Source organism: Sphaerodactylus townsendi, linkage group LG02 (genome assembly GCF_021028975.2).
Source record: "Sphaerodactylus townsendi isolate TG3544 linkage group LG02, MPM_Stown_v2.3, whole genome shotgun sequence".
NCBI classification, from domain to species: domain Eukaryota; kingdom Metazoa; phylum Chordata; class Lepidosauria; order Squamata; family Sphaerodactylidae; genus Sphaerodactylus; species Sphaerodactylus townsendi.
This window is the reverse complement of record NC_059426.1, coordinates 152,099,126-152,116,214: the sequence shown is the minus strand read 5'-3', so window position 1 is coordinate 152,116,214 and position 17,089 is coordinate 152,099,126. Positions and strand designations below refer to the sequence as shown.

General features: G+C 44.0%; 1 protein-coding gene across 1 annotated transcript in view; it reads right to left on the bottom strand.

Moving 5' to 3' along the window:
* KCNK13 (potassium two pore domain channel subfamily K member 13) overlaps positions 1 to 17,089 on the bottom strand; it is a 68,258-nt gene extending 51,169 nt beyond the window's left edge. Inside the window, exon 1 of the mRNA XM_048483262.1 lies at positions 16,747 to 17,089. Within this exon, the coding sequence (XP_048339219.1) occupies positions 16,747 to 17,089 (343 nt within the window). The remainder of the gene's footprint in view (positions 1 to 16,746) is intronic.

Genomic DNA, 17,089 nt, shown 5'->3' with positions numbered 1-17,089 from the left:
TAAAATATTTACTACCTCCATATAGAACCTTGGCAATTTTCTAGGGAATATTACAACTATCCGTTAAAGTTGTTTATTTGCTGCAAACCTGTTTTCTTCAATTACAAATGTCTGTTGTAAAAATTTCTGTTGCAAAACAAATGTCTGCTGTAAAAACTGATGCAAAGGACTCTTTACTGTACAGCTCAGAAAAGTCAAATTATTCTATTTAAAGAGAAGATGACAGTGAAGGGAAGAAAACTTACTTTCAGCTATCTCAAGACAGCCACCTCAAACCCATCGTTACAGGAAAGCGAGAAACTACTGTGCAAATAGGGGTTTGGGGAGAAAGAAAGGACTGGGAAAGGAAGCCTGCAAGTTATTTTAGAATACTAATAACTATGCAGTATACTAATTAACTATTTATTTTATTACCTAAATGTGTTTGAATTTTATTTGGGTTTTTCAAAAGCTTTCCTTGGTGAAAGGGGCCATGGTCTGGTTTGCATGCAGCACTGGCAGGGAAAGAGAACTCCACCTGTGGGATTTGAACTGGAACAGCATTTCACTTGCAACTGTTTGACAACCAGGCATAAGTCCCATGGAAAAGTGCTCTTGACTCACAAAGACTGCGTTTAAGTAAAACCAGAACTTATGTTTGTGGGGGGGGGGGGGGGGATAAAATCCAAACAGGTTTTATGCTTCCTTTCCTTCAACCCCATAACCAGAAATATTTTCTTTTGTCAAAAAACTACTATTTTAATAAAGGCAGCTTGCAAAAGTAACAAACCAGTCACATTCCTTATGCTGCATATGGCTATATAAAACTGCACACTGACCAGAAAAAATGAACTGGTAGCTCCTGAAAGACTTAACTAGTTTTGGGATGCTGTGTTGTTTCCGGGCTGTAGGGCCGTGTTCTAGCAGCATTCTCTCCTGATGTTTCGCCTGCATCTGTGGCTGGCATCTTCAGAGGGTCCCTCTGAAGATGCCAGCCACAAGGCTGAGGTATCGAGAAGAATACTTCCCTAGAACTCAGAAACAACCTATCACTAATGATTCCGGCCGTGGAAGCCTTCAACAATACACTAACTAGTTTTTATTCTATGGACCAGAGCCCACTTTATCATATGTGTGTAGTGGGTTCTCTGTAAGGTAATATTTATATACGCACTTATAAAGGAGAGGGGGGGATATTTTAAACAGCGGGGACAAAGGACCCTGAAATGTAGAAAGTACAAGGAAAAAATATAATTATATAAAATTCAAATATAATCAAGAAAACTACAGCTTAAAAGTACATTATTTAAGGTGTCCCCAAACTCATGTTCATTTTTGGAGGCAAAACAAAGACTATACCTCTGGAATTATTACTTTGAAAAGAGACTAGAAAACAGATATGTGCTTGTCCCAGGTGGTTTCAGTGATCAAAAAGGTTAATCTTGGCTCAGTTTTCATCATTGAAACCATCTTATCACTCTGCTATTAACATTTTAAAGTTTAAAAAAAGCATCCTTAAAAAACACATCTGATTTTTCCATTACAATTGCTAAAAACAAAATAAGAGAGCCTGGTTTCAATTAGTGAAACCAAGTGGAGGTTGAAAGGTTAAAAACCTTTGCCCTTCCCTGCACGGCCCCAAGGGAAGCCGAGGTCGTGTGCAGCTGCAATTTACATTTTATAGACAGAGATCCATGATCTTCATCGGGTGTGTCTGAACTCTCAGCTCTAACATGGTCTGATACAAAGTAAACATAGTTTAAATTATCTCTGGCACATAGTCAAAGAATCATTCAAGCTACGGCTAGAACACCAAATTACCTTGATGACATAGGTGCAAAAAGTCCTAGAGACAAGATTCAGTCCCAGTCACAAACAATATAAATGATCATTTGGTGGTGTTCTGGTTCGAATATCATATTTATCCTTCCTTAATCCAAGAGATTACTCAGTGCAGGAATATCACCTGACTATTTCCCAATGAATATGCTTATTTATTGAACAATTCCTAGAGGTGCCAACTTCTGCAGCTCTTGTGCCTTTAACAGCCACTTGATGTTCTGTCAGTGGCAGATTTTTTTACCTTCATGGCGTGTTATGCAAATTGAGGCACTTTAAGAGGCATCAAAGCATGCCTGGGATTTTTTTTGTTGGTAATCCTAAATGCTCTTTTTATGATTAATAGACAGTCTCATTTGAAGAGCTCATTTGGAAAAAGGGACCCCCCTGGGTTGGGGGGGAAACACCTCAATAATGCAACTTTACCAAGAAATTAAGGTACAGACCAAATGTGAAGTCAACACATCCCAAAGAGCATGAGATTATAGACAGTTTAAAGTCCTCAGAGAGCTGACAGTCAGATGGTACTGCTGCAGCAGGTGCGACAAATGTAACAATAGCACTCTAAAGTCCAAGAGTAGAAGAGAAAATGAAAAAGAGATCTAAAAATGTAATTTCATCTGAAATATACAAAGAGCTGTATGAGGGCTGTAAAAATGGCAATCCTTCCTTCAAAAGCTTTAACAAACAGTTCAGGAGAAAAGATACCAGGGGTGGGGGACGGGACAGAGGTTTATGAAATTATGCATAGGGTAGAGAAAATGGATAGAGATAACCTTTTCCTCCCTTTCCCATAATGCTAAAACTGAGGGGCACTCAATGACGTCATTGGGCAATAGCTTCAGGACAGACAAAAGAATACAGTGCTTCACTACACTGTCGCTAATTTGGCCTCTGATTCTGTGAAATTAGCATTTGGAAGTATGAACAGGCTCTTTTCTTATATCTAACTTTCTAAATAGATTTTTTTCCAATCAGTTCTTTACCCATGCTTTTTGAGAGCCAGAATGGTGTAATGGTTAAGAACAGTGGACTCTAATCTGGATAACTAGGTTTGATTTCCTACTCCTTCACATGAGCAGTGGATGCTTATCTGGTGAACTGAATTTGTTTCCCAGCTTGCTGGGAGACCTTGGGCTAGTTACAATTCTTTGGAACTCTCTCAGTCCCACCTACCTCACAAGGTGTGTCACGTGAAGAGAGGAAGGGACAGAGTTTATAAGCCATCTTGAGTCTCTTTACAGGAGGGAAAGGTGGGGTATGAATCCACACTTCTAAACTGATTTTTTTTCTTTTTTATGTTTCCCAGCTTTGTTCCTTTTAGTGAAAGTTGAAAGCAAGTGCTCAAAACTATCAAAATGTGTGGCTGATTTGGGCCTCTGAATGCCAAAGGGATATATCCTGCACATCTTCTTTAGGGGTTCAAGGCAGCTCCATGTGGCCATAATTAATGTGCGTAATTTAATCAGATCTGCAAGAGATGGGGGAGGAGATTCAGAATTGGTAAGGCATTTTTCCAAAAGACTGAAGTACCTAGTGAAGGGCTGTGTATTAAATTCCACCTACACTTTTCTTGAATTCAAACACAGTCTTGGGTTGGTTTCTAAACCAAGGTAAACTAATTTCCATTAAAATTGCAGTAGTTCCCACACAGTATAGAGTCCTGGTTAACATCCAGATATGAATACTTGATTGAGCTGAAACACATACTTCCCTCTAGTTAAAGGGTCTTTCAGATCTCATTATTTCCTTCCCAGGATTATTGTATGAGGTATATGAGGAGGCTAGGAAGTTCTCATTCTGTCATTCCTCAAACTGTATATAATGGAACTGCTCAGGATGGCAATTTCTACAAAGGGAATTGAGTTGTAATATTGCAGAACTGGGGGAGGCACTTTATTAAAAGGAAAGGGATTGTAGTCTGCACCACTGATATTGTATATATCATCTTGTTCTTTCTGAACGTTTTTCAACTTCTGTAATTCCACTTTTGCACTGTTTATGATTGATTATTGTTGTTATTAACAAAATTGCTATCGCACCTTCCTGCTTTCATCACAGCCAAAAAGATTTTAAAAATACATAATAAAAACAAAAACATACACAAACTTAAAATCAAGTTAAAATACATACTAAAATATAAAAGAACAACAAATCAAAACATATGGCAGGAAGGAATCAGGAACAAGACTCAGCATCAGTGGAGACAAGCAAGGCAGGGCCTGAGGGAAGTCTAGGGGAAGGCAGTCTGAGAAGGAGAGGAAGCACAGGTAGCCCATAAGGTCAGGGAAGGATGGGCTTGGTCCAGACCCAGAGGCCCTGGTTGGGGGGTTGGGGCCTCAGGGGAGGACCATCCCCGTAAAAGTAAGGCAGGAGAAAGCTGTTGGCTGGCTGTCCATGCAGAATTGAGGAACTTGCCAAGCCACAATGGAGAGGCAGCCAGTGAATCCTCCTCCCTTACTTCTAAGGCCTATGAGACCAACAAGGAGCTGAAGATGGGTCCCCACCAACAGGGAGGACCACACTGGCCATATGATCACCTTTTATCTGTGATAATCCTGCCAAAGTATCTGACTAGAAGGAACTTAAACTATCAAATGCATGGGGTGGGAGGTGACAATAGCCATGCAGTGTGGAAGGAAAGATATGCTAAGTGTGCTCAGAAGTATTCTTCCTGCAACGTCAATGTCACCTTCTTGATCTTAACTGCTCAGCACATAAAATATGACAGGTCAACATCATTGTAAGGTGGCAGTGCATTCTAAAGGATCAGAAGATTAGGCCAAGCCTGGTTCTTGAATAAGCCTGATTTTGCCAAGCACTGCTACTGTATTTCTTAAGTGTACTTCCTGGCAACACAAAGAGAGCTCAAAATTGGGATGAATTTTAAATAATGAATCTCAATAGTAAAACAAAGTGCATCTCTGGGAATTCATTATTGAGGCTGTGTGTTTCAGGCCTCTCAAAGATGTTGCTGGGGTATAATTTGGATGTCACTTCTGCTTGCATCTGTACTATTGCATTCCTTTTTTGCAATCCGCTCCCTTGCAGGTTAATCTTCCAGCGAACTGGAACACCGTGACTTATCTTCCTTGAGAGACCACCGAGATGACCAAGGTCAAGATGTTCCCTAAAAGACAGTGGTTACAAGGTGTAACAGCACCAACACCAGCGCCAGCTCAGATGTTGATGTGCTGCACTTTCACCCCTTCATAAAGCATAACAGCAAAATTCTAAGCCAAATGGGAAGCCAGGTACCACCTGTGACTGCAGGCGATCTCATTGTGTGACTGCCATTGACGAGGGGGACACAGATCTGATGATCAGCACCTACCTACCTGGAAAAATGTAGGACAATTTTTTTCTAAAGACACACCTGCCAACCATTTTTGCACATTTTGGATCAGAGCAAGGAGGTTTAAATCATGAGATCCTGTTAACACAGTCTGCTTTTCTGATGCCCACAAAGTGTTTTTAGGAAGTGGGTGGGGCCAGGTAGGGGTTTTGCCCAACAAGGTTTTGACTATTGGAGATTTGACTGGTTGGATAGATTTTTTAAAGTATTAATTGGATAGCAGCAGCCACCACAGCATGATGATCTACGCCATGTTACTGAAGTTAAGCTGTGGCAATGATGTGGCTGGCTCCACCTTCTGCAGCAGCCATTTTGTAGAAGTCATTTTGTTGCTGCGCCCAGCATGCCATGTCAGGATTCCAAGGCCAACAGGCTGAAAAGGGTTGGGGATCCCTGCCCACACTATGGATACTGCAAAGCAGATGATTCCAGATTAGTCACCGTTCCTTCACGTACTATGTTCACTTTCAGCAGACTCTCCATAGGATTGAAAATTATAGGGAAAAGAACTGGATAACTAGACACGTTAGCGAAACACCCCAACTCTCATTTAATACTTCACTTACAACATTGGTTGGGGGTAGATCTGCAAACCACAAGCATAGTCAACAAACACCTAAGACCTCCAAACAGAATCAATACATGTTACAAAATATAGGCTTGAATGCTATGACATCGTTCCCTTCACACTTCGCTACAGCTGCTGTGAAGTCTGTCCTCTGCTGTGGTGCTTGGTTCCTCTATTATTGGCATTTCTGCCTGCATAACAATATTTGATTTCTAGCAACCCCTCTTGGACTTCTCAAGATAAGAGACATACAGACGTGGTTTGCCATTGCCTTCCTCTGCATAGAATCACGCTCTTCCTTATGTAAGGGGCTCCTTGAAAAATACTGGTGAATGTCGAAGCAGCAGGGGAAGCAAGTGCAGCAGCCAGATGAAAGCACAAGGAGAAATGGCATCATAAAATCAAACCATAACATCAACAAACACTTTGCCACAAGTCATAATTGTTGTGTTTAAGAGCATCCGAACAGAGTAAAGGTGAACGTAGCTCATTAGCGGATAGCATATCAAAATCATGACTACTTTCTCTAACTCAATTCTGGGCAATTTCCTCTCAACCCCAGTGTACAGCTATAGATGAAATACTTATTCCTGAAAAACTGTCTATTAAACAATGGAAAATGGATTATGTTGTATTATCAATAAGCAAGCAATGAATGCACATTGCAGACTGGACAGTGAAATGTTAAGAATTATTTCCATTTTCTCTGTTTTCCTTTATCTGAGTTGCATAACTAAATGTTTTTTCGTCATCAAAAACTATGGCTCATTCCGCACATGCAGAATAATGCACTTTCAAACTGCTTTCAGTGCTCTTTGAAGCTGTGCGGAATAGCAAAATCCACTTGCAGACAGTTGTGAAAGTGGTTTGAAAATGCATTATTTTGCGTGTGCAGAAGCGGCCTATGATTTCAGCTTCCTAAAATCCTGGCCAGCTTCCTGCAGGTTGCTGCTACCCCATACTCAATTCTTAGAGTTTTGCAATGGTGAAACTGTACAGAGAACACTGCTAACAACTAAAAAAATAGTTGGATCTCCCACATACTCATCTGACTTACTATATCACACTGGTTTTTGCAATTATGACACAATCTCTCTCCCTCTCTCTGGGTCTCTCATTCATCTGAGTCTCGCAATAATCTAGAATGGAAATATGATGTGACTTTTCTGGGTAAATCTGTATCAGAAAAAAATTCCCATTCAAATGCAAATAAAGAATTTAAATAACGTTAGTGAAAGAAGGTAAAAATGAAAGCCAGAATCGTATACGAGCAATGGGGTTTCTCTATGCTTCATAACCCACATTTAACTCATCGAACTTGACTGATCTGCAGCACAATAGCCCTGGCAACTGTTGAATATATTTATATATGTGGGATGGAAAATTTTATATGGGAAAACACAGCAATGGAAAAATTTTCCACCCCACTTCTTGGCAGCAATCGTCTGACAGTCCTGAGCTGCCATCAGTGGCTCCACTCCATCTTCTGGCTGCTGGCTGTGGGATGGCTGGGCTATGGGGCCAGGAGGCTTCCTTCTGATCTGTGTCAGGTCTTTAAAAGAGGATATGTAGAGGAGGCTGCCCTCTCTGCTGCCAGCAATCCCACCTTCCCTCCCTCAGATTTAATCTTTTGTTGCTAGTGTAGTTGTTAGGAGCAGTGGACTCTAATTTAAAGAACCAGGTTTGATTCTCTAGTCCTCCACATGAGCGGTGGACTCTAATCTGATGAATTGGATTTGTTTTCATCACTCGTCCACATGAAGTCTGCTGGGTGACCTTGGGCTAGTCACAGTTCTCTCAGAACTCTCTCTGCCCTGCCTACATCACAAAGTGTCTGTTGTGGGGAAGGGAAGAGAAGTTGTTTTGAGAATCCTTAAATGCAAGGAAAAGCAGGGTATAAACACCACCACCACCACTTCATCACAACAGCTAGATGGCATTTAGACACTGAGTAGGCTTATAGGTATAAATTTCCAAAAAGGAAATGTTTGTGGGGAGGGGGGTCTTCTTAAAGATCTAGGAACACACTAACCATCTACAATGCCATAATGCTGACTATGCGTCAAAGAAGCTAGGGACAGACAGCATCTTCCACCTTTTGCCTTACAACTGGTTCTCTTTTCCTTGTAACCCCAAACAAGTAGGTTAGGGAGTTCACTGCCAGCAGTTGGGCTGGCAGCTTCCCACCCCTGATGTATCAAGACCTGAGAAATCTGTGGCCTGATTTCCCCGCTCTGGTGTTTCTGTGTCAGCCTCCTCCCCTGGCTGGTCTCCTGGCACAAGGTAAAGGCCATCAAATTTGCTTGATGCCCCTGTTTATAATTTTCGGCAAGATGGGCACCCTTTTATTCTCACTGAAATACAAATTGACAGGGAGACAAAAGAATGGCATTGCCTTTAGCATCTTATTAACTTGGAATGAGGGCTAGGGAATATTGGCATAAGCTGACACAGTTCCCACCGCCATTTATTATCCTTCTGAGTAGTACAAACAGAATCAGGAAGTGGTCCCCATATGTACCTTATGCCAGTGAGATAAGCCATTTCCTTGTGTCATGGAAACCCATTTTTATGTAGGCAACAAAATCTCCTAGCCTTGAAATATCCAAGTACAATAGTGAATCCCATTTTTTAAAGCTGAGAATGGATACCAGATTAAAAGTTTGGGCAAGCATCATCTCCCCTACAAACAGCTCATTACATTACTGGTTTAAATTAGCATTGTGAAATATGCTGAACACTGTGATTTCCTGTCAAAATCCACAAAGGATATTCATTAACAAGGAATAAGACCAAAAAGATGAAAGATGCATTTGACAAATTTGCAGAAGAATCTTAAATAGAGTTCCTTCCACCCTTCCAGGTCTTTTGCAATTAATGTACACACTGTAAAGTTAACTTGAGCATGACCCCATCAAAGTGAAGAGCTGGCAATTCCCCCTTGATTTTAATGGAGAGTTAAGGCTGGAAGGTTGAGTCAACCTTGAGCCAGCTACCAGAAACTGACTGGAGTCGGGATTGAACTCAAGTTGTAAGCGGAGCTTTCACAGAAGCACTGCAGCTTACACTCTGCACCATGGGGCTCATACATTGGCAAATCCAAAAAAGAGCTTTGTGGAACATTAAAGAGGCACAGCACAGACTTTTCATCGGGCAGAACTCGCTTCATCAAGATGTGCGTACGCAAGCAACACACAAATACTGCAAGACTGCTGTGGAATGAAGCTGGCTGATCCATCTTCTGAACTTGAATACTCGACTTCAATATTTGTCGATACGTTGCCTTGGGTCCTGGGACACTGTTCCCCTTGCACTTCTCTCCAGCTGCTGAGCAGCTTGCTTAATCTCCTGTTAGCACTACTCTTTGTACTACAGATGTTGTTGTTGTTGTTGTTGTTGTTATTTATTTATTTATTTGATTTGGTACACCGCCCTACCCCCAAAGGGCTTAGGGCGGTGCACAACAAACAACAATACAATAAAACAAATCGAATAACCCCAGTTAAAATGCAAAGCCTTAAAACTATAAAACTATGGCAGCAGTAATAACCTTCAATAAATAATTGATTAATAATAGAAGACGTCTGGCACCCAACCCCCAATGATCAAACCCGGGGAAGGGAGGGGATTGGCAGATGGTCCAATAAATAGCCAGTGTGCAGGACAAGACAAGGGGTGGACTCAGCGGCCGGCTCCCCCAAAAGCCTGGTGGAACAGCACCGTTTTAAAGGCCCTGCGGAACTCTCCAAGGTCCCACAGGGCCCTAACTGGAGGAAGGGTGTTCCACCAGGCAGGGGCCAGGGCAGTAAACGCCCTGGCCTGCGTGGAGGCTAGCCGCATCATAGAGGGACTGGGGACCACCAGTAAGTTCGCCTCCACAGAGCGGAGGGCACGACTCGGGACGTAAGGGGTTATAAAATCAATTAAAAATAATCAAAAAGCATGACTCTATGTACAAGATCCGTGTTCTTCCAGCAGTCCTTCAGCATGCAGAAGTGCTCCTGGATGATGAAGAGAGATTTGCAGTGAAGGAAAGACTCCATAGTGGCCAGAGAGGAGCATGAGGGAAACAGGGTCTTAGGGCCCAAGATAGTATAATTAACAGGCCAACATTACATCACCAACATTACATCACCACAATAACATTACATCACTGCGTTTTCTTCTCCCCCAAAGTTACTGGCCCTGCTCAGACGTTCATTAAAAATCTCTGGATACAAATGTACCTTCACCCTGTGCTCATGTGGCTTCCCTTGTTATCCTTTCCTAGGGCCCACAGTCTGACCAGAAACTTCCCTGAAGATGGACATGCAAGATTAAGTGCGTAGGCAAGCATAATAGACAGACATGTTTGCATCCCCTAGAACAGGGGTAGGGAACCTGCGGCTCTCCAGATGTGGAGAGTTGGCCATGCTGACAGAGGCTGATGGGAATTGTAGTTCCTGAACATCTGGAGAGCCGCAGGTTCCCTACCCCTGCCCTAGAAGAAGGGTTTGTTACAATATGTGAATGTAGCCACTGGCTCTCTTCAGACATTACAAACAAACCCAGGTTACTATGTGATAAGCACAACCCTTTCATTTTCAGGCTTTTGCAATCCCTCCCTCTATCTCTTACACACAATGCCAATCATTTAACTCTTCGGTGATTTCCTCACTGGCGATTAATCCTGGAATAGTCACCCGAAATATCTAGATTCCCTCGAGATCTCCTCACAGCCGAACCGTGGAACACAGATCAGTCCCATTTCTGGTGCTCCCCGCCCCCCTTATCATGGGATTTTCCTGGACCTGCTTGTATATGCAACTTTTAGAAAAAAAATACTCCAATGGGATGGGCTTTCTGGGCTGTGTGGCCGTGGTCTGGTACAGCCCGGAAAATCACCAGAACCAGTTGAATGTGGCCGTGAAAGCCTTCGACAATGGGAGCTAGTAGGAGATGGGAGCTACACATTTGAGGGTCCATAACTTTGGCCCCCATGGGGGCTACACATTTGAGGGTCCATAACTTTGGCCCCCATGAACCAAACTTCACAAAACCTGGGTCGTATCATCACGAGGGTCTCCTAAAGATATTCTGAAACGTTGGTGCTGCTAGCTTAACAATTGTACCCCTGACAGCAGGCACCCCCCAAAAGGGGCAGCCTAGATATCTTCACTAGAAACATGCTGCAGTGAGGTGTTGGAACCTATATGAAAAGGTGCTGATTCTTTTGAAACTTGGTTGTCTCTAGATTAAATTTTCAGTGGGGATTTGGCCTTCTTTGTGGCAAAATGTGTATTTAAAATAAGGGCTGCCCCCCTGCCCCCAGCCAGGATCCAGGTGGGAAGGCAAACGTGCTCTGGTTTGCTGAAAAGCTTGTATTTGGACAATACAGTCAAATGAGTCTTTGATTTTGGTGGAGGACTCTGGAATGCACAAGCATGAAAATCAACCCACTTTATGACTGTCGTGAACAAACCCTGGTTTGTTCAAGATATGTAAATGCACACATAAGCTATGAATATTTGTTTTGGGAACAAGTCCCTCTAAGCACAGTGGCATTGATTTCTGGCTACACATTGACAGGACTTAACTTTAATTATTAGGAAGCTCTCTTGCCCCCCAAGACAAATAAATACAACTCATAATTAGAGGCCTTAATGATCAACCCTGGCAGCAGCTCAGCGGGTTATTGTCAGATACTCTGTCAAATATTTGGCTTTTATTATCTCTCATTATCAACCAAACAAAACCATACACCAGCTTGAGCTAATGGCTGTCTCGTCTACCAAGACATCTGTGGGATTTAGAAGGGTTTACTATTCACAGGAAAAAAATATATCTCAAGCAACCTTATTCTTGGAAAACCTCTCATTAGCAAAAACATCTGATCCATCTCTCTCAAGACAAATTTCATGCCTGTGCAGTTATGAGTGTTGGAAATCAATCGAATGGATCAGGAAGGGAGACTGTGGACCTAAGAACATAAGAACAAGCCAGCTGGATCAGACCAAAGTCCATCTAGTCCAGCTCTCTGCTACTCACAGTGGCCCACCAGGTGCCTTGGAGAGCTCACATGTAGGATGTGAACGCAATGGCCTTCTGCGGCTGTTGCTCCCGATCACCTGGTCTGTTAAGGCATTTGCAATCTCAGATCAAGGAGGATCAAGATTGGTAGCCATAAATCAACTTCTCCTCCATAAATCTGTCCAAGCCCCTTTTAAAGCTATCCAGGTTAATGGCCATCACCACCTCCTGTGGCAGCATATTCCAAACACCAATCACACGTTGCGTGAAGTGTTTCCTTTTATTAGTTCTAATTCTTCCCCCCAGCATTTTCAATGAATGCCCCCTGGTTCTAGTATTGTGAGAAAGAGAGAAAAATTTCTCTCTGTCAACATTTTCTACCCCATGCATAATTTTGTAGACTTCCATCATATCCCCCCTCAGACGTCTCCTCTCCAAACTAAAGAGTCCCAAACGCTGCAGCCTCTCCTCATAGGGAAGGTGCTCCAGTCCCTCAATCATCCTTGTTGCCCTTCTCTGCACTTTTTCTATCTCCTCAATATCCTTTTTGAGATGCGGCGACCAGAACTGGACACAGTACTCCAAGTGCGGTCGCACCACTGCTTTATATAAGGGCATGACAATCTTTGCAGTTTTATTATCAATTCCTTTTCTAATGATCCCCAGCATAGAGTTTGCCTTTTTCACAGCTGCCATGCATTGAGTTGACATTCCCATGGAACTATCAACTAAGACGCCTAAATCCCTTTCCTGGTCTGTGACTGATAGCACTGACCCCTGTAGCGTGTATATCAAGTTTGGATTTTTTGCCCCTAAAGCAGCTACGGCAGGGAAAGAAGTGAGAGAGGTCCGTCGAGAACAGGAACTAATCACAAGTTCCGTAGTCTAAGAAATGGGCTCTAAGGTCAATGGAGGACAACTGTACAAAAGCTCGTTCTACAGGATTAAAGTCTTCCACTCTTTTGAAACATTTGATTAGAAGCTCGGAGGGGCTGCTTTGAGAACTGGAGAAGAACTCCTGCTCCCCTAACATCAACAAGAGTGCTGTGAAAAGTGGTTCAAGATTTTAAGCATTAAGGTTTGTTTCTGTGATCACTTAAAATTCTGGAGCTACACCCAATGAGTCCAGAACTGTGGCAGCGCTCCAAATGTGGCCACACCACCAACATCTGCAAAGGCATTACAATTCTAGTTGTTTTGATTCTGGTCTCTTTTCTAACACTCAGTACCTGCACAAAAGTATTCACCTTTTACCACTTCTGGCAAGCAAGTTGACATCTTCATTGAGTTATCTGCCACCATCTCAAGATCTCTTTCCTGGTCAGTCATCAGGGCTCAACCCCCACTTATTCCCATTAAAATAAAATCTCCTGTACCTGGTCAGGTTGTTGCTTATTCACCAGGTTGTTGACCTCTTACCTGGCTCTTTTCTGAGAGCTTCACGATTCACTTTGGACTTTATCCTCCTGAATAATTCAGTGTCATCTGCAAACTTGGCCACCTCACTGCTCACCCCACACCAATTGAAAGAGCTGCCCATTTACTTCTGTTCTCTTCTTCCTTCCTTTCAACCGGTCCTTGCAAGTACACAAGAGGGCCCACCCTGTGGTCTCAGGGGCCTGTTCAAGAGCCCTGCTTTGCTCTCTTGTGCAGGCATTGTGGGAGATGAGTGGCACAAATGGAAGGCTTGTGTTGACTCCCATTTACCAGCTCTCATTGCTGCCTTAAGGTACTCATGCTCTAAAGTGGATGGGGAAGAATCCATAATATGGAGGAAAAAGCTACTCATGCTCTAAAGTGGATGGGGAAGAATCCATAATATGGAGGAAAAACAAAGAGGGGGAGTTTTCAAGCAGAAAAAAACAGCCTGTGGACAAAGAGTTAAGGGAGCACACACATGCAACTTATTGAGAGCTGATCAAACATGCAACTCTCTGGCAGAAGTGGGCTGTAGATACAGAGCACATTATTGCATATTGCAGGTCCCAAATGTAATCCCATGGATCTCCCTTTCTCTGCCTGAGACTTTGGAGAACCACTGTGGAGACTGGATAATACTAGGCTAACCAGGCCAACAGCCTGCCTTGCTTAATGCCCATTTCTAGGTGTTTCATTAAAACAGAGAAACCAGGAGAAAGTTTAACCCTCAGAAAAGGCACCTGCAGGTTTATCCCAGTGCACACGTTCATTTTCCTATCTGTCACTCAAAGACAATTCTAAGATTTTCTGCAGGAGCTGTGTTAGTTCAACTGTCGAGTTAGTCAGCTCACTGCTTTGGAAGGTGCCCCAGGGACCAATACCTGACAGCATGTGCTAATGGGAGGGAGGAGGTAGCTGACAACCCTACCTGCATACCTGAACTATATGCTAAAGAATCACAGCAGCTGGAACTGGGAGTGTGCAGTAGCCACAAGAAGGGTACTAGGGAATGCTGTTGGGGCTGAGGTTTGGCCAGGCTGGCGCAAAGGTTCAGTGGGAGAGGACCCTTGTTGGGTACTCTTGGCAGACAGCTTCAGGCTGCCGGTTTCATCCCTCATCAGATTAATGCTTTGGACTAGCAGCTACAAATACCTCTTTTTCCACTAGATATTCCATTTATGGCCTTTTCACTCACATATTTAGATTTTGCGGATTCAAGACCACTGCAATGCACTCTATTTGGGGCTACCCTTGAAGAGTGTTTGAAAGCAGCAGCTAATGCAGAGCTCTGAGGCTCAAGGCCAGCTATCAGGAGCTTGTAACCTCTGATGTTGCATGGACTACTGATCCACTCCCAAGCCCAATTCAAGGTGCTGGTTTTGACCTGCACGGCTTGATTATCTGAAGGACTATCTTCTCCCATATGTTCCTGCCTCAGAATCAAGATCACAGGGAGAGACTAAATGGTCAACTGCTTTCTACCGATTGGAAGTGAGGGGGCTAGGGGCACCTCTATAATTGTGGGGCTGCCACTGAAAAGGCCTTATCTCATATAGCCATGAAGTGAGCTTCTTAGGTTGATGGGAGGGAATGGCACCCAGGGCAACACCTGTTCTGGGGGCCCCCCCACTTACCCTAGCCGGTGGGAGCCTGCTGCAGGTCGCTCCTCAGTCCGGTCCCACCAGGCTGCTTCTTTGTTTTTGCAATTCTCTGCTCCCCACCCACATGACCAGCTGCCGTGCACCCGGGGACATGTGACCGCACGTGTTCTTACGAGCGCTCCGCGTCTGGGACAGTCAAGAGAGCCTCTCTTATACTGTAAGCTGCGTAAGGAGGAAAGGCAGCTAATAAGCATTTAAAATAATTAAATATGGCAAAAAGGTTCATAGCCTAATTTCCAAACAGACTCTATATCCTAGACAATAGGAAGTTGTGATTTTTTGTGATATATTGTGATTTTTTTAATGCAAGAAAAAGCAAGAAGCACATGTGCGAAAATAACCCCTGACACTTAAGCGCCCGGAGTTGAATTTCTCTTTGGCACACCCGCTTCCAAAGAATTGAAACTATAAAAAAAACCGCATAATGCTTGAGCTTAGTGCCCAAAGCAGAGGGCCAGGCAACCTGTGCTGATTTCAAAGTCACCTGGATCTACTAAATGTGGTTAGTACAAAGATTCTTCACATCAGACAGCTTTAAAAAGTCGCTATATTGTGACATGTTTTCTTCAGTCAAGAGAAAAAAAAGTCAAAGAAGTGTGTTCTTTTCTCTCCTTTCTTTCAGTGTTGGATATTTTTTCCTTCTCAGTCTTGACACCTCTGGAGAATTGAGCTTCTGTCAATGCAAGGCAGTAAAACTGACTTGGAAGACACATGTAATGTAATGTGCCTGAAAAGGTGCTTCAAAGTTTTCAATAACTACTCCTGCAGATGAGTGTTAAGAAAAGGAAGAAAGAGAACATGATGTGCTAGAAGGTACTTCAGGGCAGATATTAAAGAAAGCAAGTACATTGTTGGAGGGGGTGGGTGGGGGGAGACAGAAAGGTTCACAACTAGATCTTCCCTTTCATCTCTAGTACTCTATAACCTTACAGTGAGAAACATGAGTTTTGCCCTGCTGGATCAGGCCAGGGGTCTATCTAATCCACCATCCAGTTTCACAGAGTGGCCAACCAGATGAGGAAGACCCAAGGGTGTAACTAGGGTGGGACATGACGGGGCTCATGCCCCGAGTGTCGCTTGAGGGGGGTGAGGGGAGGCAGCCTCAAAGATCCAAAGGAATATCTGGCATAAAATACTTTGTTCTGCTGAAAGAGGAAAGCTAGCAGACATCTTTCCAGTCAGGAACGTTGTCACAAGCGGACACTGCAGGGCATGTAAAACATGAACCTACACAGAGTGTAGCCACCACCACACACATCATTCGGTATAGCCACACCTGGTGAGAGAGAGGTCTGTATTTGTGTGTTTCGTGCCTCCTCCAACACACACACAAACACCCCTCAACTGTTTCAATGTGGCAGCAGTGCAAAACCACTGACAGCGCAATCCTGCGCAGAGTTTAGGCCAGCGGTTCCCAAACATTCCTCGGGCCCGATCCTCAGTTCCTCAAACACATCCTCAGTGCCTCCATCCCTACAAAAAGCATTATTCAAAATAGCGGTTTGCATGACTCTTTAGGGACATTAATAACAACTACATTTAAAACAGTAGCAATTAATTGCACATCCAATTAAACCTTTAATTTAATTTATTCAACCAAACTGATGAACTTCACCCTGCGACCCCAGCTTTTCAAAGTCAGGAAAAAAAAACTTGACAGTTTTCAACAGATTTGCCAGCATGGCTCCATAGCTTGATGTGTTGCAAAGAAGTGAACAACACAACTGAAGGGTCACCCAATTGAAGGGGCCCACCCCCAGCAACCCCTGCCTTTTAGCGCCCCTCTAAAGACCCAGAGGGTAGTACCGCGCACTTTGGGACTCACTGGTCCAGGCCTACTGGTTTCAATGGGTTGAAAGAGACAGGAGCGATTGTGCCCAGGATTGCACCTGGCAGAGCGGCCCCTTCGGACTCACCGATGGTGGAGACGACGGTGCCAACGAAGTAAAAGGCGCCGGGGAAATCCCAGCGGGGGCGCACGTCGTGCACGCGGACGCCGGCCACGTAGGCCCCCTCGTAGTCCCCCAGGAGCTCGCGCAGGTCGGCCAGGCTGAGGTTGTGCCGCTGCGAGAAGTCCTGCAGGCGGGCCTGCCACCTCTGCTGCGTCTCCCGCTCGCGGGGCAGCTCGAGGGCCGAGAAGACGGCGGCCCCGCACAGCATGTAGGCCACGATCAGCGCCGCCAGCAGCACGAAGCGCGCGTTGTCCTCGTTCAGGGCGCCGCAGCAGCAGCAGCAGCAGCACAGCCCGCGGCACCCCAT